Source organism: Acipenser ruthenus, chromosome 24, assembly GCF_902713425.1.
Source record: "Acipenser ruthenus chromosome 24, fAciRut3.2 maternal haplotype, whole genome shotgun sequence".
NCBI lineage: Eukaryota > Metazoa > Chordata > Actinopteri > Acipenseriformes > Acipenseridae > Acipenser > Acipenser ruthenus.
In genome coordinates this window covers 9,891,457-9,912,835 of record NC_081212.1, presented here as the reverse complement: position 1 = coordinate 9,912,835, position 21,379 = coordinate 9,891,457, and the positions used below count along the sequence as shown (strand labels likewise).

At 41.4% G+C, this 21,379-nt stretch overlaps 1 protein-coding gene across 1 annotated transcript in view; it reads right to left on the bottom strand.

Moving 5' to 3' along the window:
- rcc1l (RCC1 like) overlaps positions 1–16,228 on the bottom strand; it is a 38,377-nt gene extending 22,149 nt beyond the window's left edge. Inside the window, exons 1-2 of the mRNA XM_058998360.1 lie at positions 16,049–16,228; positions 13,761–14,040 (exon numbers count right to left, since the gene is read on the bottom strand). Coding sequence (XP_058854343.1) covers positions 13,761–14,027 — 267 coding nt within the window. The 5' untranslated portion in view covers positions 14,028–14,040; positions 16,049–16,228. The remainder of the gene's footprint in view (positions 1–13,760; positions 14,041–16,048) is intronic.
- Between the last annotated feature and the right edge of the window lie 5,151 nt (positions 16,229–21,379).

The following is a 21,379-nucleotide window of genomic DNA, read 5'->3' as shown; positions in this document are numbered from 1 at the left end:
TGTTCATAAAAAGAACAGAGCAGATCAACAACACAAAGACACAGCCCTGTAAGCTGTACAATCTAAACCATTCCTACAGATGGGCTCCAAACAGCACAGAAATATACAAAGAAGCAATTGGCACCAATGAAATAGAAACCCTAATACAAACATTTCAAAACACACAGTATCAACACACAAAAACAGGAGTAACTCTGGCTGTAAAAGATTTGAATAACATATTTAGAAAAGCAGCAGAAAAATCTGATTTAAAAATAGTAAATCGGAAAAACAACCAAAAGAATAAATTCAAAAAAAAGTGGTTTGATGAAGAATGTAAAACTAGAAGGGAAAAACTAAGACAGCTATCCAATCAAAAACATAAAGATCCAGACAGCCCAGATTTACGCCTCAGATACTGTGAGGCACTGAATCAATACAAACACACTCTAAGAAATAAAAAACAAGACCATATTAATAAACAACTCAGCGAAATTGAGGAGTCAATAAACCAAAATCATTTTTGGGAAACCTGGAACAACCTAAATTCAACAAAAAAAGAAGAATTGGCCATCCAAAATGGAAACATTTGGAAAAAACATTTTGAAAACCTTTACAAAGAAATACAAAACAAAGAACAAAAAACTCAAAATGCCATTTGTGAAAAACTAAAAAATTTAGAATCCTGTATTAAGGACAATCAGAACCCCCTAGACACCCCAATCACGGTGGAGGAGCTGAATGATAAACTCAAGGCCCTCAAATCAAAAAAAGCAAGTGGACCTGACAGCATCAACGCTGAGATGCTCAAACACAGCAGCCCCAAGCTGCAGGAGGCCCTGCTCAAACTCCTCAATCTTGTACTGAGAGCTGGGTATTTCCCTGAGGCCTGGAACCAAGGGCTTATAACACCCATATATAAAAGTGGAGACAAATTCGACCCCAATAACTACCGGGGCATCTGTGTGAGCAGTAATCTGGGGAAGGTGTTCTGCAGTATCATTAACGCCCGGATACTGGCCTTCCTTACCGAACACAGTGTCCTGAGTAAGTCAGATTGGATTTCTACCAAAACACCGCACTTCTGATCATGTTTACACCCTACACACCCTAATCAATAAACACGTCCATCAAACTAATAAAGGAAAAATATTCGCTTAATTTATAGACTTTAAAAAGGCATTTGATTCAATATGGCATAAAGGACTATTTCTTAAACTTCTTCAAAGTGGTGTAGTGGGTAAAGTATATGACATCATAAAATCAATGTACTCAGAAAATAAGTGTAGTGTGAAAATTGGCAACAAAAGAACAGAATTCTTCACACAAGGGCGTGGGGTGAGACAGGGCTGCAGTCTGAGCCCAACACTGTTCAACATATATATCAATGAGCTGGCCACAGTGTTGGAGCAGTCTGCAGCCCCTGGCCTCACTCTACATGACACTGAAGTCAAGTTCCTGCTCTATGCAGATGACCTGGTCCTGTTGTCACCCACAGAGCAGGGGCTGCAGCAGAGCCTGGCACTGCTAGAGCAGTACTGTCAGACCTGGGCCCTGACAGTAAACATGAACAAGACCAGAGTCATGATATTCCAGAAGAAAGCCAGATCTCAGGGAAATAAGTACCACTTCACTATAGGCAACACCACCCTAGAGCACACCAGCAGCTACACATACCTGGGTCTGACCATCAGTGCATCAGGGAGCTTTAACCTGGCAGTGAATGCACTAAAGGAGAAAGCACGCAGGGCTTTTTATGCCATAAAGAGGAGGCTCTACAATATAAATCCCCCCGTCAAAATTTGGCTCAAAATTTTTGAAAGTGTAATTCAGCCAATTGCTCTCTATGGCAGTGAAGTGTGGGGCCCAATCACCAACCAGGACTACACAAAATGGGACAAACACCCCACAGAAACCCTGCATGCAGAGTTCTGCAAAAATATCATGAGATTACAAAGAAAAACACCAAACAATGTATGCAGGGCTGAATTAGGCCTTTATCCATTGATTATTAACATCCTAAAAAGAGCATTAAAATACTGGATTCATCTAAAAACTAGTGACCCAAACTCACTCCATCATAAAGCCCTGCAATACCAAGAGCTCAGCCCAGAAAAGAGTCCCCTCAGCCAGCTGGTCCTGAAGCTCACTGAGCTGAGCAACACTGACATCAGTCAGCTTCAGGACATCACTGCAAAAACAATTCCAATTAGTGTAAACCAAATTACAAAACACCTGAAACACTCCTATCTGGACCATTGGGATACAAATACTAAAACACAAAACAAACTAGAGTGCTATCGGACCCTAAATAGAAATTACACCCTGGCAGATTACCTGGTAACTGTCAGAAACACAAAGCAGAGGCAGATCCTGACCAAATACCGGCTCAGTGACCACAACCTGGCCATTGAAAAAGGCCGACAGAGGCAAACCTGGCTGGCCAGGGAGAACAGGCACTGTGGTCACTGTGAGACAGGAGAGGTCGAGACAGAGATTCACTTCCTGACACAGTGTGAAAAATATAAAAACATAAGGGACATTTTCTTCCCCAAATTCTGTGTTTTAGTCCCAGAATTCCCAAAAATGTGTGATACCCAGAAGCTGTCAATCCTGCTGGGGGAAGACAAACACACAGCCAGACTGGCTGGTCAATACGTGGAGACCTGTCATAGCCTGAGGGACAGACCGTGAACACGTCACACTAGAGAGGGAAAAGAGAGAGGGAGGGAGGGATTCTGTTTAATATAGAGAGAGGGAGGGATTCTGTTTAATATAGAGAGAGGGAGGGAGGGAGGGAGGGGGTATTGTTTAATTGAGGGAGGGGGATTCTGTTTAATAGAGGGAGGGAGGGGGATTCTGTTTAATATAGAGGGGGGAAGGGGGTACTGTTTGATATAGAGGGGAAGGGAGGGATTCTGTTTACTGTATTAATATAGAGGGAGGAGGGATACTGTTAGTAATAAAAAAAAAATTATTTGTCTGTATATTTGAGTCGGTTATGCCATGTATGTGCTTTGGCAACACAATTATTTTTATTGTCGTGCCAATAAAGCCAATTTGAATTGAATTGAATTGAGAGAAAGGTGAACCCATAACCACAGGCAGCCCAGGAGATCTGGAGAGAGAGAGAGAGAGAGAGAGAGAGAGAGAGAGAGGGAGGTGCTCATCCTAATAGATTTGAACGGGAGGTACCTGGACGAAAGACGGCTTTTCCCTGGCCGAAGTGTCGACAAGATCAAGTGCCCAACGACACAGAGCGCCCTGCAAATCCTGTCCAAAAGCAGACAGAGGAGCCCGAAATACATTGTGATCCACACCGGCACCAACAACCTGCGTGCAGACAGAGGAGATGTGGCCAGATCCCTGCGGCAGGTGGCAGAAACAGCAGCCAGAGAATACCCCAGCGCCAAAGTCATCGTGTCCACCCTGCTGCCCCGAGCGGACGTGCCCTTCCACATCATCCACAGCATAAACACAGAGGTGTCCCGGGGCTGCGCCCTGCTACCCAGCGTGCACCTGGCACACCACCACCACATCAGGCCCCACCACATGTACGACCAGGTGCACCTCAACAGGGAGGGCATGAAGCTTTTTGCTAAATCCCTCAAGGACATCGCCCTGGGCCGAGAGCTCACCAGCACACCCTACACCGAGACCAGGAGCACGCCCAGCCGCCCCCGAGCTCCTAGGATCCCCCAGCCCCCCAGGCCACGCCCCCACCACAGAGCTGCCAGTCAGCAGGGGCAGCGTCTGGGACCCCCACGCCCCCCGCATTCCATCCAGCCCCCCAGGCCACGCCCCCACCACAGAGCTGCCAATCAGCAGGAGCGACGCCAGGGACCCCCACGTCACCCGCATTCCCCCCAGCCCCCGCAGCACAGCTATGCTGCAGCCGTGTCCCGCCGGCCAGGAAACCCCGCCAGCACGGAGCTGAACGAGATAAGACATCTCCTAAACCTTATCTGCACTAAGCTAATTAGCTAATGTATCACCTGTATACCACAAAATTAAGGAAAATAACAATAATATAGTATAAATATATAAATCATAACCAAATTTAAATATGAAAATGTAAAACTTTGTCACTTCTTATTTCTTTACTACTATAAACCATAGATTTTTTGTTAATAAAAATGGCATCATTTAAAATAAGTAGCTGGAATATCCAGGGTCTGTGCTCCTCAACCTTTGGAATGAAGAGCACAGACCCAGACTTTGTAAATATAACATGGAGGTAATAATCCTCCATGAAACATGGAGTCGTGCGGACGTGTCCACACACTGTCCCAATGGATACAGGGAACTGATAGTCCCCTCCCTAAAGAACCCCCACATCAAACGTGGCAGGGACTCGGGGGGGCATCATTGTGTGGTACAAAGAGGAACTTAAAAACACTGTCTCTCCCATTAAAAGAGGAGAGACACATTTATGGCTCAAAATTGAAAAAAAAATCATCCAATCCCAATCTGACACATTCCTGTGCGCAGTTTACATGCCACCAATTGACTCCCCCTACCACCGAGAGGGGTGCTTCCAAAATTTACAATCAGAAATTAGCCATTTCCAATCCCTGGGCTCTGTGCTGCTGTGTGGAGATCTCAATGCCAGGACCGGCAGAGAGGTCGACTACATCAGCACAGAGGGGAACAGCCATGTGATTGGACAGCAGACCTCTTTGTACCACACACCCATCACCACACAGAGGAATAGTTTTGACAGTGTGGTGAACAAGAGTGGGAAGCAGGTACTGCATATCTGTAAAGGCCTGGGTCTGTACATCATTAACGGCAGGATCAGAGGGGATTCTCAGGGCAGATATACATACAGCTCTGCTCTAGGTAATAGTGTAGTGGACTACGCTATCACAGACATGGACCCAGAATCTATTAATGCATTTATAGTCCGGCAACAAAACCCCCTATCAGACCACTGCCAAACAGTCCTGTATCTAAAAACGAATCCAAAGCTAAATAATTCAAACCCGACCCCACCCGCCAAATTATACGGTCTTAAACCAGCCTATAAGTGGACACAAAGCAGTGCTGAGGAATATAAACAAACAATTCATAGTGCAGAAATAGAAAGTATGCTAAACAGCTTTCTAACTAAATTTTTTAAATTAGACAAAAATTGAATCAATTCAGCCATCAAAGAAATCAATTTTATATTCGAAACAACAGCAACAAAATCAAAACTCAAGAAAACAAACAAGAAAAAAACTAATTCTAAAAAGAAATCAAATGAAAAATGGTTTGACATGGAGTGTAAAACAAACAGAAAAGAATTAAGAAAATTGTCAAACCAGAAACACAGAGAGCCAAACAATATTGAACTGAGACTCAGCTACTGCAAGGCTCTGAAACAATACAAACACCTTCTCAATAAGAAAAGAGAAGAACACGTGTCCAAACAATTAACCCAAATTGAAGAATCCATAGAGCAAAATTCCTTTTGGGAACTATGGAACAAATTAAACACATCAAAAACTAGTCACGAATTGGCAATCAAAAATGGTAACATTTGGAAAAATTACTTTGATAAACTTTATCAAGAATTAGACGAAAACGAATTAAATCCAGACCAAAATTCAATATTAAAAAAACTAAACAAATTGGAAACCAAAATCAAGGACAATCAGAACCCACTGGACTTCCCAATAACAGGACCAGAGCTAAAAGAAAAGCTCCAAGCCCTCAAGCCCAGGAAAGCCTGCGGGCCCGACAGCATCATAAACGAGATGCTGAAACACAGCAGCCCCAGGATGCAGGAGGCCCTGCTCAAAGTATTCAACCTCATCCTGGCTGTGGGCTGTTTCCCTGACATCTGGAACCAAGGGCTAATAACACCAATTCATAAAAGTGGAGACAAATTCGACCCCAATAATTACCGAGGCATATGTGTGAGCAGTAATCTGAGGAAGGTGTTCTGCAGTATCATTAATGCCCGGATACTGGCCTTCCTTACCGAACACAATGTCTTGAGTAAGAGTCAGATTGGATTTCTGCCAAATTACCGCACCTCTGACCATGTTTACACCCTACACACCCTAATAAACAAACATGTGCACCAAAAAAATAAAGGAAAAATCTTTGCTTGTTTTATAGATTTTAAAAAAGCATTCGACTCAATTTGGCATCCAGGTCTATTCCTTAGAATTCTTGAGAGCGGTGTAGGGGGTAAAATTTATGACATCATTAAGTCAATGTATACAGAGAATAAGTGTGGTGTGAAAATTGGAAACCAAAGAACAGGGTTTTTCACCCAAGGGCGTGGAGTGAGACAGGGCTGCAGTCTGAGCCCAACACTGTTCAACATCTACATCAACGAGTTGGCTACGGTGCTGGAACAGTCTGCAGCCCCTGGCATCACTCTACACGACAAAGAAATCAAATTCCTGCTCTATGCAGATGACCTGGTCCTGCTGTCACCCACTGAACAGGGGTTGCAGCAGAGCCTGGCACTGCTGGAGCAGTACTGTCAGAAATGGGCACTGACAGTAAACCTGGACAAGACCAGAGTTATGGTATTCCAGAAGAAAGCCAGATCTCAGGGAAACAGGTACCACTTCACCCTGGGAAACAACACCTTGGAGCATAGCACCAGCTACAATTACCTGGGTCTAAAAATCAGTGCGTCTGGGAACTTCAACCTGGCTATAAATGCATTAAGAGATAAAGCGCGCAGGGCTTTTTATGCAATAAAGAATCGGCTATACAAAATTAAACCACCAATAAAAATTTGGCTAAAAATTTTCGACAGCATAATAAAGCCAATCCTTCTGTATGGTAGTGAAGTATGGGGTCCCCTTATGAACCCTGATTATAAAAAATGGGATCAAAGCCCCATAGAGAATTTCCATCTGGAATTCTGTAAACACCTTCTGCAGGTTCACAGGAGTGCAGCCAATAGCGCTTGCAGGGCTGAATTGGGCCAGTTCCCCTTACTCCACTCCATACAGAAACGAGCGCTCAACTACTGGGTCCATCTACAGCAGGCTGATCCGCAGTCCTACCACCACACTGCACTGCGGAGCTGCTCACAGCCCCCACAAGAGAATCCCCTCAGTAGAATGGTACTGAAGCTCAGCCAAATAAGTCAAATTAATACCAGCGAGCTTCAGAACACCACCAACAAAAAACTCCCAGCACAAAAAATGAAACTAATTAATCTAAATCTGGAAAACAATTATAAAGTACATTGGAATAACGAAATTGAATCACACAATAAATTACAATGCTATCTGGCCCTAAAAAAAGAATTTACCCTGGCAGAATATCTGGTCAGGGTCAAAAACACAAAACATAGACAGATCCTGACCAAGTACAGACTCAGTGACCACAGCCTGGCCATCGAAACTGGCCGGCACAAAAAAACCTGGATTGCCAAAGAAAAAAGGCTGTGCGGTCACTGTGATCTGGGAGAGGTAGAGACAGAAATGCACTTCCTGTTGTCCTGCTCAAAATACACAGAGATACGGGAGAGATATATCCCCCAATTCAAAAAACAAATGGCAGAGTTTAACCTCCTCTCCATATCGAGTAAAATCCCCATCCTTCTAGGAGAGGAGGAGCGAACTGCAAATCTAGCAGCACAGTATGTGTCTGCCTGCCACAACCTGAGGGACAGTGTGCGACACCCTGCATACATGACCAGGGGTTACTGTTGATGAGGAGGGAGGGAGGGAGGGAGTTATATCATTCAAAGGGAAGGGAACAATGTTTTTTTGTGTTTGTTAGGTTCTGTAATTGTATTTCCGTTTTATTATTTCTGTTTTGTATTATAAAAGCTTTGGCAATACCTGAGCGCTCTCGTCATGCCAATAAAGCATTTTTGAATTGAATTGAATTGAATTGAATTGAATTGAGAGAGAGAGAGAGAGAGAGAGATCAAGGTGAACCCATAACCACAGGCAGCCCAGGAGATCTGGAGAGAGAGAGAGAGAGAGAGAGAGAGAGAGAGAGAGAGAGAGAGAGAGAGAAAGGTGAACCCATAATCACAGGCAGCCCAGGAGATCTGGAGAGAGAGAGAGAGAGAGAGAGAGAGAGAGAGAGAGAGAGAGAGAGAGAGAGCGCAAAGTGAACCCATAATCACAGGCAGCCCAGGAGATCTGGAGAGAGAGAGAGAGAGAGAGAGCAAAGTGAACCCATAACCACAGGCAGCCCAGGAGATCTGGAGAGAGAGAGAGGGGGGTCACAAATTGGCACAGAGAGAGGATTTGTAAAGGAATTGTAGCTAACAAAATAGTTACTTACATTTTCTCTGCCATACACATATGTTCTTTATTTAGGTCATAAATGTGCAGTTTGAAAGCAACACATGTTTTAAATAGTTTAATATCTGGTACAAATATGGATTAAAGAAATCTGTGTTTGTGTAATCCGCTACTTTAATATGTTCTTTAACCACTTCTATGCAGTCAAACGCACCAGGTACGTCCTGATTACAAAAACAACAAACAAAAAAAAAAAAAACGCTGGATTGACGTTTTTCACCCTGGATCAATTATCTAGAAGCTTTTACACATAATGTGGTCGATGGTTCTAATTTCATTATGTTACAGTGATAAAATACCTTCGACGTGACACAATTGCTGACCTAATTTTACAGCCTACTTGAATACTGGCGCTGGCCAGCGCTATGATGCACCCAGAGCACATTTAAAACAATCTGCGTGGAACTTTTGTTTCTCTGTAATGAGGATCGATAATAATGATATAATAATAAAGTTCTCTTTTGATTAGGCGCTGTGTTACCAGCTTGTGTTTTGTGGAATTAGTGTTTATATTTTTATATTAGATCTCATTTTATTTGTCTACCGTCTCAAGATGTTGAACATTTTACGATTAAAGAAATGTGAAGTATAGAATGTAATTAATGTACCGTTTTTGCTGCCGCCTCAGGTCACCTGTTCTGCCTGGATGGTTACGTCGGCCCTGGGAGCAAGGGTTTGTTACAGCCATATGTTCACCAATCTTCCAAGAGAAGGGTAATGCTAATTTTCAGTCTTTACTAGTAATAGTTAAGGACTAAAGAATAATAATGAGAATGATAATAATGAGTAAACAATATAGTTTAACGGCTGTGTTTCTAAACAAAGACGGTATCCATGCAGGTTAAACACATATGTATAAATGAGAAGAAGCACATATAATGTAAAATATATGAATATTTTATTGTAAAAGTAGGCCTGTGAATGTTAAATAAGAGTTTATTTTTGTATAAAATAATTCCAGGTGCAAGTGTTTAATGAATACTTAATCCTGTTAGGAGTAGGCGGGGTTGGGGATTATAAAATGCCATGTCTTTGAACATAAGAATGTTTACAAATGAGAGGAGGCCATGTTATATTTATAACATGGCCATGTTATATTTATTGCACATATTGGTGTTTAATTGTAGGTGAATTTTATTATACCGCCCACCACCCAATGTCCCACCTGTTAAGTGCCCCCCCTAGAAGAAAGCTTTGGAAACCGCTGGCATGCAGCGTTTTAAAAAAGCTTTAATTACAGGACACAGACAAGCGCTACATTTAGCTCTTAACAGGCTGACGAGTTTAGTAAAAATACCCAAATTACCCTTTGTATTTTCTCATTATGAAAGTTTGTTGTTTTTAAATTGGATATTTTCATACCTGTAGCAGGGCAGCAGGAGAGCGCCCTGCACATTATTAAGAAGGGGCAGAGAAAAGCCCAGCTTGTGTATATGTTTGTTATTATTATTATTATTATTATTATTATTATTATGTGTAGATATGACGGTGAGGGTCGTGTTGTTGTTTATTTGTATTTATTTAAAATTGTATTGACGACATAGCCGTGTTGTTTTGTTATTGTTTTGTTTTTATTTAAATGTGTTCTGGCAGAGGCGAGGTAAGCAGCTTGTCCTCTGCCAGGAATAATTAAAAACCTTGTGCAGAAGGTGGCCATCTCCCAAATTAATTAAGTGATTAATTTGTTGCTACATCGGGAGATGGTCACCTCCATATAAACCTGCAGCTCTTGGCACTCCGGGGTGGGTGTACAGAGGAGAGTACGGGAGAGCGAGAGGAGAGAGAAAACAAAACTAAAACTAAAACAGATACAATATGGAACAGTGAAGGCGATTGCCCAGCCTGACCTATATGGTAGTACTGTGTTCATGATTATTTTTGATTACCTGTTTTATAATTCTCTGTGAGCACAGAGTGTTTTTTTGTTTAAATATCTGATTTATTTTTGTGTTTAAATAAACACCGCGCCCCGCACCTTTGCCCTGCAGTACAGGCTGTGTGTTTTTCTTCCTGCAGTACAGGCTGTGTGTTTTTCTTCCTGCAGTACAGGCTGTGTGTTTTTCTTCCTGCAGTACAGGCTGTGTGTTTTTCTTCCTGCAGTACAGGCTGTGTGTTTTTCTTCCTGCAGTACAGGCTGTGTGTTTTTCTTCCTGCAGTACAGGCTGTGTGTTTTTCTTCCTGCAGTACAGGCTGTGTGTTTTTCTTCCTGCAGTACAGGCTGTGTGTTTTTCTTCCTGCAGTACAGGCTGTGTGTTTTTGCCCTGCAGTACAGGCTGTGTGTTTTTCTTCCTGCAGTACAGGCTGTGTGTTTTTGCCCTGCAGTACAGGCTGTGTGTTTTTGCCCTGCAGTACAGGCTGTGTGTTTTTCTTCCTGCAGTACAGGCTGTGTGTTTTTGCCCTGCAGTACAGGCTGTGTGTTTTTGCCCTGCAGTACAGGCTGTGTGTTTTTGCCCTGCTGTACAGGCTGTGTGTTTTTGCCCTGCAGTACAGGCTGTGTGTTTTTCTTCCTGCAGTACAGGCTGTGTGTTTTTCTTCCTGCAGTACAGGCTATGTGTTTTTCTTCCTGCAGTACAGGCTGTGTGTTTTTCTTCCTGCAGTACAGGCTGTGTGTTTTTCTTCCTGCAATACAGGCTGTGTGTTTTTGTTCCTGCAGTACAGGCTGTGTGTTTTTGTTCCTGCAGTACAGGCTGTGTGTTTTTCTCCCTGCAGTACAGGCTGTGTGTTTTTGCCCTGCAGTACAGGCTGTGTGTTTTTCTTCCTGCAATACAGGCTGTGTGTTTTTGTTCCTGCAGTACAGGCTGTGTGTTTTTGTTCCTGCAGTACAGGCTGTGTGTTTTTGTTCCTGCAGTACAGGCTGTGTGTTTTTGCCCTGCAGTACAGGCTGTGTGTTTTTGCCCTGCAGTACAGGCTGTGTGTTTTTGCCCTGCAGTACAGGCTGTGTGTTTTTGCCCTGCAGTACAGGCTGTGTGTTTTTCTTCCTGCAGTACAGGCTGTGTGTTTTTCTTCCTGCAGTACAGGCTGTGTGTTTTTGTTCCTGCAATACAGGCTGTGTGTTTTTCTTCCTGCAGTACAGGCTGTGTGTTTTTCTTCCTGCAATACAGGCTGTGTGTTTTTGTTCCTGCAGTACAGGCTGTGTGTTTTTCTTCCTGCAGTACAGGCTGTGTGTTTTTGTTCCTGCAGTACAGGCTGTGTGTTTTTCTTCCTGCAGTACAGGCTGTGTGTTTTTCTTCCTGCAATACAGGCTGTGTGTTTTTGCCCTGCAGTACAGGCTGTGTGTTTTTGCCCTGCTGTACAGGCTGTGTGTTTTTGCCCTGCTGTACAGGCTGTGTGTTTTTGCCCTGCTGTACAGGCTGTGTGTTTTTGCCCTGCAGTACAGGCTGTGTGTTTTTCTTCCTGCAGTACAGGCTGTGTGTTTTTCTTCCTGCAGTACAGGCTGTGTGTTTTTCTTCCTGCAGTACAGGCTGTGTGTTTTTCTTCCTGCAGTACAGGCTGTGTGTTTTTCTTCCTGCAATACAGGCTGTGTGTTTTTGTTCCTGCAGTACAGGCTGTGTGTTTTTGTTCCTGCAGTACAGGCTGTGTGTTTTTCTCCCTGCAGTACAGGCTGTGTGTTTTTGCCCTGCAGTACAGGCTGTGTGTTTTTCTTCCTGCAATACAGGCTGTGTGTTTTTGTTCCTGCAGTACAGGCTGTGTGTTTTTGTTCCTGCAGTACAGGCTGTGTGTTTTTGTTCCTGCAGTACAGGCTGTGTGTTTTTGTTCCTGCAGTACAGGCTGTGTGTTTTTGCCCTGCTGTACAGGCTGTGTGTTTTTGCCCTGCAGTACAGGCTGTGTGTTTTTCTTCCTGCAGTACAGGCTGTGTGTTTTTCTTCCTGCAGTACAGGCTATGTGTTTTTCTTCCTGCAGTACAGGCTGTGTGTTTTTCTTCCTGCAGTACAGGCTGTGTGTTTTTCTTCCTGCAATACAGGCTGTGTGTTTTTGTTCCTGCAGTACAGGCTGTGTGTTTTTGTTCCTGCAGTACAGGCTGTGTGTTTTTCTCCCTGCAGTACAGGCTGTGTGTTTTTGCCCTGCAGTACAGGCTGTGTGTTTTTCTTCCTGCAATACAGGCTGTGTGTTTTTGTTCCTGCAGTACAGGCTCTGTGTTTTTGTTCCTGCAGTACAGGCTGTGTGTTTTTGTTCCTGCAGTACAGGCTGTGTGTTTTTGTTCCTGCAGTACAGGCTGTGTGTTTTTGCCCTGCAGTACAGGCTGTGTGTTTTTGCCCTGCAGTACAGGCTGTGTGTTTTTGCCCTGCAGTACAGGCTGTGTGTTTTTCTTCCTGCAGTACAGGCTGTGTGTTTTTCTTCCTGCAGTACAGGCTGTGTGTTTTTCTTCCTGCAGTACAGGCTGTGTGTTTTTGTTCCTGCAGTACAGGCTGTGTGTTTTTCTTCCTGCAATACAGGCTGTGTGTTTTTCTTCCTGCAGTACAGGCTGTGTGTTTTTCTTCCTGCAGTACAGGCTGTGTGTTTTTGTTCCTGCAGTACAGGCTGTGTGTTTTTGTTCCTGCAGTACAGGCTGTGTGTTTTTCTTCCTGCAATACAGGCTGTGTGTTTTTGTTCCTGCAGTACAGGCTGTGTGTTTTTCTTCCTGCAGTACAGGCTGTGTGTTTTTGTTCCTGCAGTACAGGCTGTGTGTTTTTGTTCCTGCAGTACAGGCTGTGTGTTTTTGCCCTGCAGTACAGGCTGTGTGTTTTTGTTCCTGCAGTACAGGCTGTGTGTTTTTCTTCCTGCATTCTGGTCTGATGTCACCACAAAGCTATCCTGTCACAATACCATTTTATTTTTACAATGGGAAAGTGACCAATATTTTATTTTTGTAACAATTAGTGAATCACTTAGAAAAGATTGATTTGTGTTTGTTTGAATTAACATTTAATCAACATAATAGGCTCTCTGTATTTATTTATTTTTTGTTTTATGAATGAGTATGAAATTGCCTTTGTGCCCTTGGGTTGGATTTATATTTTGCCTTTCTGTCCCCTAGAACTGCCTTGGTGCCCCTGAATCTTCACGCCCAAAGAAAGCAACATTGTCTTGGCCTTCATGACCTTAACTTCATGCCCTGTTGCTATAGTTACTGTATTATTAAAACGCTCACCGCAGCACCCTAGAAAGTTTGACGCAGCTCTGAACAGGTGGGTTTTCAGTAGCCGACTAAAAGAAAGAGTTGAGTCTGCATGTCGGATTTCATCTGGGGGGGCATTTCAGGCTTTTGTGGCAATCAGAGCCAGAAATGCATTTCAACACTTCTGGTTTTAGCCCCGCCTGCTTCCAATGATGTCATCCAAGTAAAACTGAGTACCATTATGAGTAATGGGTTCTCTGCACACCCCTAGTGGCGATATAGCAAAGGTAACGTAATGCATGCCTTGTAAACACTGCAGGGGGTTCTGTAACACTAAGTTATTTAAACTGTCACATTGGGGGAATTTAGGAGGTGTTCTGCAACTTATTATTAGATCCCCATGTTCTTACCTTCTGGTGCATTTCCAGTCTGTAAGGGGTGAGCTGGTATTTCTTGGGTTTCTTTCTGCCACTGTCAGGCACCACAAAGCTGGGGATGCCCAGGGCTCCTGTGTAGCTGAACCCCCAGACAAAGACACGTTCCTTCCTCTGCGCACGCTCCCCCACGTACTGGTACACCGGCCGCCCTACTCCCCTCTCTGGAGCAGTGGAGCCCCAGCGCCCCAGGGGAAGGTCTAGCCGGACACACGGACGTAGTCTCGGGACAAACAGAGCCATCTCTGGGACTGCTCTGCAAAGAAGAACAAGTCTGTCAGTGACACCCATCTCTCTCCACGGCTGTACATTCAGAATCACATATATCAGCATGATATAAAGGCTGATGACCATGCCATGTAATATATCAACATTAATGTACAGTAGTAAATAATTAGCAAGTTAAATGTTTAATCACAATTTAATAAGCAATTCTCAGAATCTATAAAACACTTTGAGTGTGACTCACACATGGATGAATGAACAGGGAAACACACTCACATATCCGCAGAATCTGATTATTCTCAATGGTTAAAATAACGTTAACACCAAGTTTCATGACAACAGGACAAGTGGTTCAACACATATGCAGAAATGTAGGTGTGACATACAGATGGGTGGAAAAAACAGACTGTCAGAATCTGATATATTATAATTTGTGCTAAATAAAGTTAATACCCCAACTCTCCCTCAATCTGTACCCCTCTATACTGTAACACAGCCCCCAACTCTCTCTCAATCTGTACCCCTCTTGGAACCACATGACCACAAAATCTTGGAACCACATGACAGGTGTGTTTGGTTAAATGTTGTGTCAAGACCTATCAGTGATTTGAAGGTGTGGGTTTTCTGCGTTAAGCACTTCGAAAAGCTGAAACGTTACAAGTGATTGCTAAAAAATAACCAATTACTTTCAAAGCAAATAGTGACAATGAATGCAGGGGGTCAAAATAATCCGGTGACCGGCACAATCCACCGCTTAATACTATATTTGCACCGGCTACTTTATTAAAAAGATATTAAGATTATTTTCGGGTATTATCATTCAGTCCATTTGTTGTCGTATTATTGTACTGTAAGGTGATATATAGTATGTAATAGCTATACAAATGCACCAAAAAAATAAAGTGTATTCCTTTTGTTGTGATAGCATAACAACATGTACCCAGGTGCTTGTGAGAGATATTGGGGGTTCATATATACAGGCTGTACGCCTTTAAGAAGAAAGATGTGATGGGATATCAGCTGAACACTTGTCAGCTGACATACAAATGCTTAAGTGCAGCGGTGCTGGATTATTACACTCAGGTTTCATGCGACACTTATGAATGATGGTGACCAATCGTGTGCGAGTACTGTTTTGTTAAAAACATAAAAGTGCTCCCTGCTATAATGTTCTGCCGCCCGGCTGTACAGAATTCCTGGGAAGTACCCTGTAATGGATATAGTTAACAAACGACATAAATGTACCGTATCGCTAAATAAAGACTTTTGTTTAAATGTTTATCATATTACAAGGCATCCACGTTTCATTAACTCAGATTTTCTCAGCAGCCTCTTGCAAACTTTTGAATTTCTGTTGGAGAAGAATATCCAGAGTTATCATATGCAGCTCTGAAAGCGCTCCTGCCTTTCCCGTCTACCTGCCTTTGCAAATCAGGTTCTTCTGCACTCACTTCACTGTAACACAAGTACAGGACCCGCCTCACTGTTGAAGATGACCTTTCCTTTACCTCAGCCACACGGAGCCCCGTTTCAAGCATTTGTGTTCATCCATGCACGCTCACCCCTCCCATTACGTAAGCAATGTCATTTTAATGTATTATTTTTTTATACTGTTGGCTGTAAAAATAAGCAATGGTTATATGTTCGTTTTGTTGATATTGCCTTGTAGTGCATGTTTTACTTCTCAATACTAACTATTCTGCAGTAACACGGGGCAGTGGGGTCGCAAAGTCATTTTTATTGGTTTAATTTAAGGGGGTCGCAGTGCCACGACGTTTGAGAACCGCTGCCCTAAATAACACATTGTCATATTTACAGAAGTGTGTGCAGGCATCGTGATTATTTTAAATAAATATTTTGTTTGACTGTTATTTTGTTACTAGCTCATTTAAATGTACGGTGCTGTGACCAATGCACCCTTGTACATATATCATTAATAATATAAATCATATATTTTACATGCTTCCCTCTTTGTGTCATGTCGCTATTTGCTAGTAAACATGAATTCATATAAAACGTATTTGTTAAATATACAGTACCTTGTTTGAATTCGTCCAGCCAGCAGTAGCTCTCAGGTATTCTCGATTTCTCCCGGTTCCTCTCCTTATCTTCACCTCTATAAAATAACGTTCATTACGAGCTGGACGGCTTCCCTACAGACAGCACACAACTCATGTTGTTGAATGGAGGCTGCCATGTCTGTGACCTCGCGGCGCTCTTTCAACTTCACCCTCCCTGAAACTGCAATGCGCATGGAGATACCGGCAGGGGGCGCAGCTCAGCGAAAATAATAATAATAGGTTTGTAGGAATAGAAAAATGTATCAATTCGATTTTTGAAAAATATTTTCAAAAGACATTAAGCAGTCTTAGTTCCAAAACTATAAAAACACACAACAGGACATATTTAGCCTTTTTCTTCCTATGTAAGCCCTTACCTTCACAAGAAACATGAGGGAAAAATAATAAGACACATAAGAAAATTGACCAACTTTCCTAGTAGCTGATTGATCTTAGAACTTAGACTTAAAGCCCCTTATTTAATATTTTGATCATTCCTTTTTGTTTGTGTTCCTTTTTGTTGATTATGTTTCGGATACCACACCTTGAAAATCAAGTGATGCAAGCTATTTCACTCAATGTTTTTCCTTCTTTATGCAAGTCAAGGTTGTTATAATATATATATAGTTTATAAATTTTAAAGCACTTCAGAAGCCATACAAACTTTCCGCTTTTTTTTTCAAACACAATATTTAGTTTTTTTTTTTTTGTTAAGTAATTTTTATAATGTATTCTGCCTAGAGATACATGTATAAAAATGCATTATTCTATGACCCGAGGGACCTTACAATACTTCCTGAAAGCTTTGTTGAAAAATATTGATGTTTGGGCAAATTACAAGACATTGTTTCACCTGAGTGATTGCAATGACATAATACACGTTTATTCTCAGTATAAGCAATAATGGACACTACTCAATTTAATTCTCAGAATAAATATTTATAAATAGTTACTCATTTCATTATTATCAGTAATAAGGAAAAAAATGTACCCGATACATTTAGTTGAAATGAAATAGTATATACTTATATCCACTCGTTTCTTGATATATAAATGTTGTAAAAACATATAGTAAAACACATGAAACAGAATAAAGGTTCTAATATAATAAGTCAAATGCATCAGATTGACAGTGTTCTCCTTTTTTTATTAGCTGTAAACAAGTTTCTGTGATGTTTTGTTTCTGCTTTTGTTTCTTCCTGGCTGCTGTAAACTGTCTGCCCTTCATGCTTCGGCTGTTTTCAATAGTTTTGAAAACAATTATTCAAATCAGCGGAGGCACAGTCTGCACCTGAAGTGATTTGGCAAGGAAGGTAATTAACTCTTCCCTGCCAACCTGAAACAACAGTGCTCAAATACATTCTAAATAACCCGTGCTGCATAACCCAAACAATACAAAATAACCCCCCCCCCCCCTTCCACTACCCTTGTTTGCTCTGCCAGCATATACTTATGCATAAGAAATTAGTACAGCAGAAAATTATGAAGCAAACTATTTCAGTGAAGTTTAATACTTTTGATTTTAGAATAGAAAATAATATCATGTATATAGTGTCTTTTACTAAAGATGATTCAGTGAATTCAATAAGATTTCCATGTATCTTTATCTGTAAAAGATTTCTGGTTTTAAAGGTTCAATAGCCCTTTCGAAGAAGACCCAGACACAAGATTTGAAGTTTTCAAGCACTTTCATGCGATTTTATTAATTATAGAAATAAGACAAACCAAAACAAAACAAAACAAAACAAAAACTTAACTCCACTTAGGAGTGCTTACTTAAACTTTTTTTCAACTAAAACTGGATGGCTAAGCCATTTACCAGTAAAACAAAATAACACACTTTCACAAATACAAACAAAAAGGTTTTCACACTACCTTTTCCACCACACAGGTCTGTTCACAATGACAGCATCTCTTCACAGAGACTTGGTGCTGTTTAAATCCCTTCCGACAACAGGCAGGTAACATCAATTCATTTCACACGAATGATTACACCTGTGGCTGTGTGAGCACAGCCACACCCACACACATTTCTCTGGCAAGGACCAAAATTAACACTCTCCCTGCCAATCACCAACACATCTCTTCCAGGCAGAGATCAACTCTGCCACAATACATTGGGCATAGCTGGCTGATATGCAAGTCAAACAGCACCCCATTTCAACCTCTGTGACAGGGAGAAGGAATCTGAGCTGTAAGTCTCCCTCCCGACCAGAAAGGGCGCCGTGTAAGTAGGGTCGGCTGATAATGACATTTTCAGCTATCGATTATCGTCTGTAAAAACAAAATATTTAAAATGCTTGTAATTGATCAAATTTATAATTGAGCAGCATGACAACCGCTAGTCTGTCACTGAGTTTAGAAGAAAAAAAACCTAGACAGTGTGATGTGTGCCGAGTTTTTAAATTTCTAGAGGGTGCCCAGAACAAACGTGAGTATAAATATACACCTATTGTAATTTGTATATTGTATACATATATATATTTTTCTTATTTAAACATTTATGTTAATTCAAGAATGTTTACTTTCATAAAAGGAAGTGCCACTAATATAACGAAACAAAATTGCTAATGTTGGGGCTCCCGAGTGGCGCATCCAGTAAAAGCACTCGCTAGAGTGCAGGATGCACTCTATCCAGGCTATTCCACAGCCGACCGTGGACGGGAGCTTCCAGGGGGCGGCGCTCAATTGGCCAAGCGTCGCCCGGGGGGAGGGAGGGTTAGGTCGGCCAGGGTGTCCTCGGCTCACCGTGCACCAGCGACCCCTGTAGTCTGGCCGGGCGCCTGCGGGCTTGCCTGTAAGCTGCCCAGAGCTGCGTTGTCCTCCGACGCTGTAGCTCTGAGGCGGCTGCACGGTGAGTTCGCAGTGTGTAAAGAAGCGGGCGGCTGACGGCACACGCTTCGGAGGACAGCGTGTGTTCATCTTCGCCCCTCCCGAGTCAGCGCAGGGGTGGTAGCAGTGAGCTGAGCATAATAAAATAATTGGGCATTTCAAATTGGGGAGAAAATAATAATTAAAAAAAACTAATTGGCAACGACTAAATTTATAAAAAAAAAAAAAAAAATTGCTATTGTTACCTGGAAGCATTTGTTTTCTTTACTTGTGTGGCGAATCTGCCATTAAGAGAATAAAACTAGGTTTAAATATATATATACTATTAGCAGTTTTTAAACTATAAATAGCCTGGCTAAACAGCAGTCAGGAGTTCAGTTCGAAGCGACAGACAAGCAAACCAAGTGCAAGAAGGAAAACGGGTCGGGCGAGATGAAGAGGGAATGGGCTCACCCCAGGTTCGGCTGCCGGAGCAGGGCTGAAGCAAAGCTGAAGTGTCTCATCTCCCGGAGAAAGCTGCAGCTCCTCCACAGCAAAAAAAGAAATACATTACGAAAGATAACCACGTAATAGGCCTAATATTTATTTAGTTATAAAATGAATGCTGAATAAGATGTCTGTGTTATAAAGTGCCAGCGCAGCTTTTCTTCAGTTCAGACACTGTATCAGAAGGGAGAGACAGAAACGGAAGTTAGACTGAGAAGTTGTTTACAGTTTGAACAACACCGGTACTGTATTTACTGTAGAAATATTGCATGAATCACTAGTATAGGGAATTGGGGGACATGCTGTAGGAGCATTATATCCGAGTCGCGTTATAATCAAGAGCCTTGTAGCGAGGGAGCACTGTACTTATCATTAGCAAGTTTTACAGACAACTTACCACTTGAATTGAAAACATGTGATGTAAAAAGTACAATTTATATTTGCTTAAATGAGAATATGCCCATTAATGTATTCCTATGATGACTCTAACAAGAGATAGACAAACTCATTGATTACCAGAGAAATTTGTTTAGAGAAAATTCCCTGCTGTGTTGGTCAGCCAGACTTAAGTGGATTATAAATTGATACTATAAATTATAAATTGAACTAGTTTCTGTCTGTTTTACAAAAGTCTTCTGCTGTGAAGATCAGCTAGGGGCTTGACTTTGTTAAGCATTCAGATTGTTATATTGTTATCAGAACTAAGTATCGAGCTTCAAACAAAGCGTTTCACACTTGTGACAATAAATTCCTAGCTACGAGACATCATGTCTCCGAATGGACATTCAATACGAAAGCTGGACAAAATGGTGTCATACTGCCATCTGGTAAACGATGGATATGGTTCAGTTTGTAATTAAAATACATTGGCTTCGCTGGTGATTTATGTTAACTCTTAAAAAACAATATTCTTGTGAACTCGTAAATTTACAAACATAGAAAATATAGTGTATTAAAAAACTTACTTAAATCACTAAAAATGACCGTAAAAGCCGGTGTATAAGTCGCACCAGTGTATAAGTGTCGTGTCCCCCCCCCCCCCTTTTGAGACAACAATTTCAGGAAAAAGCCTATAGGTCACGGTGTATAAGTCGCTCCCCCCTTTTTAGGACCCCCTAAAAATACCAAGAAAATAGACTTATAGAAAGGTTTTTACAGTAAGTAATTTTTCATTCAGGAGAATTGATAACTATAGGACTTATATGATTTATTTTGGTACTGCATTGTGTGAAATCACATGAGGAAAATAGAAATGTGATTATTAAGTAAAAATTAATAACTTAGGAAAAGTTATTTCACAAAAGAGTATTTTTAACTGAATGCATTTACGATCCTTTGTTTGAATGAAGATGGGGAGGTGTCTTTTTGATGAAGTTATGATGTCATCTGCTTACATTCAAAACAGCCAATAAAATTACCTGATGGAGAGTTTACAAATGGAATGATTAGGAGAGTCAACGAGTTGAATGGCAATAAGCAGAGAGATACACCTATTTTCAAATGTTATAAAAATGCTTGCAGCGTGGAAAACATTCCCTCCAAGGACTCTCAGAGCAAAGCAAAAGACAATACAACTCATCATGCATAAATCCATTGTATGATTAATTCTGTTTAAATTGAGTATGAAGTAATATTAACCTATGTTGAATTACATGATCGAATATGAATGAATTGTTGAATGTTGAATATATTTAGAATCTTAATTACAACTTAATATATGGTTAATTTGTCTTGAACATACTTAGTATACTTGATTATACATTGAAAACTAATTACTACAATCTGATACAATCTACTCTTACTTTCGTAACTTTAATAAAATAAGTTTTTACTTTCAACAAGATTTTTTGTTTTGTTTTTGTATGTTGACACAAGCAGTGATATATGATAACATTGAATTGAATCAAAGTTAAATATTGTCTAAATCATATGCCGAATGAATCAATCACATTTATAGCCAGAATTCTATGATTACTGTAGAATATATATTCA